This window comes from Dipodomys ordii, unplaced genomic scaffold, assembly GCF_000151885.1.
Source record: "Dipodomys ordii isolate 6190 unplaced genomic scaffold, Dord_2.0 Scaffold128, whole genome shotgun sequence".
Classification (NCBI taxonomy): Eukaryota; Metazoa; Chordata; class Mammalia; order Rodentia; family Heteromyidae; genus Dipodomys; species Dipodomys ordii.
This window is the reverse complement of record NW_012267344.1, coordinates 2,381,760-2,383,804: the sequence shown is the minus strand read 5'-3', so window position 1 is coordinate 2,383,804 and position 2,045 is coordinate 2,381,760. Positions and strand designations below refer to the sequence as shown.

The 2,045-nt window shown below is 59.8% G+C and overlaps 1 protein-coding gene across 1 annotated transcript in view; it reads left to right on the top strand.

The window, feature by feature from the left end:
* Nucleotides 1-1,148: 1,148 nt before the first annotated feature.
* Exog (endo/exonuclease (5'-3'), endonuclease G-like) overlaps nt 1,149-2,045 on the top strand; it is an 8,286-nt gene continuing 7,389 nt past the window's right edge. Inside the window, exon 1 of the mRNA XM_013030275.1 lies at nt 1,149-1,314. Coding sequence (XP_012885729.1) covers nt 1,149-1,314 — 166 coding nt within the window. The remainder of the gene's footprint in view (nt 1,315-2,045) is intronic.

The window sequence follows — 2,045 nt, the reverse complement described above, 5'->3', positions numbered from 1 at the left end:
CACACAGTCTAAAAATAGCCCAAAGTAGACATTTGGGGACAAAAAAAGAAAGACGCTTTGTATCATAGATCATTAATTTGCAGTGAATCTTTGCTCCTTTTTTGTTGTTGTTTTGTTTTTGTTTTTCCTGTGGTAATTTTAGAACGAGTGTCGGTTTGAAATGTAGATGTGCTCAGTTGGGGTGTCGCTGCTTGAACTCTGTATGGGGGGGGGCTCCTCAAATAAACCCATGTGAATGTAGTTCCCCCCTCCCCCAGGATGCTGCCACACCCCCAACAGAATAGAAGGAGAAGTCTAGTACTATTTCAAGTTTTATCTTTTTGTATATGAAAATAAAACGATAATAAAAGAACTTGGTTGTCCTGGTCTCATGGATGTGGGTGGACTTCCCTTCTTCCCTCCCTTCCTTCTTCCCCTTCTCCCTCCCTCTACCCTTTCCCCCCAGTGCCCTTTCTCTTCTCCCTCTACCCTCTTCTTCTCCCTTCCCTCCCTCTGTCCCTCACACCCTTCTTTCCTTCCCTCCTGTGTGTGTGTGTGTGTGTGTACTGGGGCTTGGACTCGGGACCTGGACACTCGTCCTTACTTTCTTGGTCACTCATGGCTGGTGCTCTACCCCTTGAGGCACAGCTCCACTTCTGGCTTTTCTTTGCTGGTTCATTGGAACTCAGAGTCTCGGCCTTTCCTGCCCAGGGCTGGCTTCCAACCCCGGCACTCAGATTCAAGCCTGCTCCAGATGCGGGGCTGCTGGGGACTGGGGGCAGGCCCGCGCGCAGGCCCCAGGGGGAGCGCTCGCTTGGCATACGGGAGGCCCCGGGTTCGAGTCCGCTCCACAGACACAGGAAAAGCCGGAAGTGGCGCCGTGGCTCCAGTGGTGGAGCGCCAGCCTTGAGCCCAAGACGCCCTGCGCCCCACCGGGGCCGAGCCTGGCCCTGCCCGCCCCCTGCATCCTGCGCACAGCATCCTCCGCCTCCTGCATCCTCCCATCCGACCGCGCATGCGCGTCCCACGCCGGCTGGGTCCCGGGGGAAGCGACCGCGCACGCGCGTCCCAGGTCGGCTACGACGGCGCATGCGCGTCCCAGTTCCGACGTTGGCTCGCCAGCTTCAGGTCCGCCGTGCGCACGCGCGGCCGTTTAAAGTCCCAGCAAAATGGCCGCCAAGAGTTTCGCTTCCCGCCTCCGAGGCTCCCGGCGATTCCTGCGCGGCTTCGTGGTCGGGGCTGCCGTGGGCGCCGCCGCGGGAGCGGGGCTGACGGCCTGGCACCTCTCCCGGCGTCCGGAGGCCCAGGCAGCGGCGGCAGCGGGCGAGCCGAGCGGTAAGTCTTGGCGGGAAGCGTCGGTTCCTCCCCCGGACCGGAAGTGGCCGGGCTCCGGGGCGGGTTCGGCACCTTGAGGGCGACACACAACTTCCGCCAGGTGCGCTCCTCCAGCCCGGGCCGGCCCGCGCCGGGCCGAGGAAGGCGTTGGCGCATGCGCTGTGTGTGAGTCTGCGTGCCTGTGCCGGGGCCTGTCAGTCGGGAGGCCCCGATTCGGGGCCGGGGCCTCTAGCGTTTTCCACTCGAGCCTGGCGCTCTGCCACTTCAGCCACAGCCACACTTCCCGCTTCTTGCTGGTTCACTGGGGATGAAGAGAGTCTCGTGGACCACCCTGCCCGGGCTGGCTTTGAACTGCGATCCTCAGATCTCAGCCTCCTGAGGAGCTGGGATGGCAGGCGTGAGCCACCGGCCCGCACCTAGACCACCACCACCACCATCATCATCACCATCATCACCGTCATCATCATCATCATCACCACCATCATCATCACCATCATCATCATCATCACCATCATCATCATCACCACCATCATTATCACCACCATCATCATCATCACCATCACCATCATCATCATCATCATCATCATCATTGTTATTGTCGGGCGTGGGGCCTGAACTCTGGGCCTGGGCGCTGTCCCTAAGCTCCTCAGCTCAAGGCTGGTGCTCTACCACTTGAGCCACAGCGCCACTTCCGGCTTTTTTCTTTTTGCTTATGTGTTGCTGAGGAATCG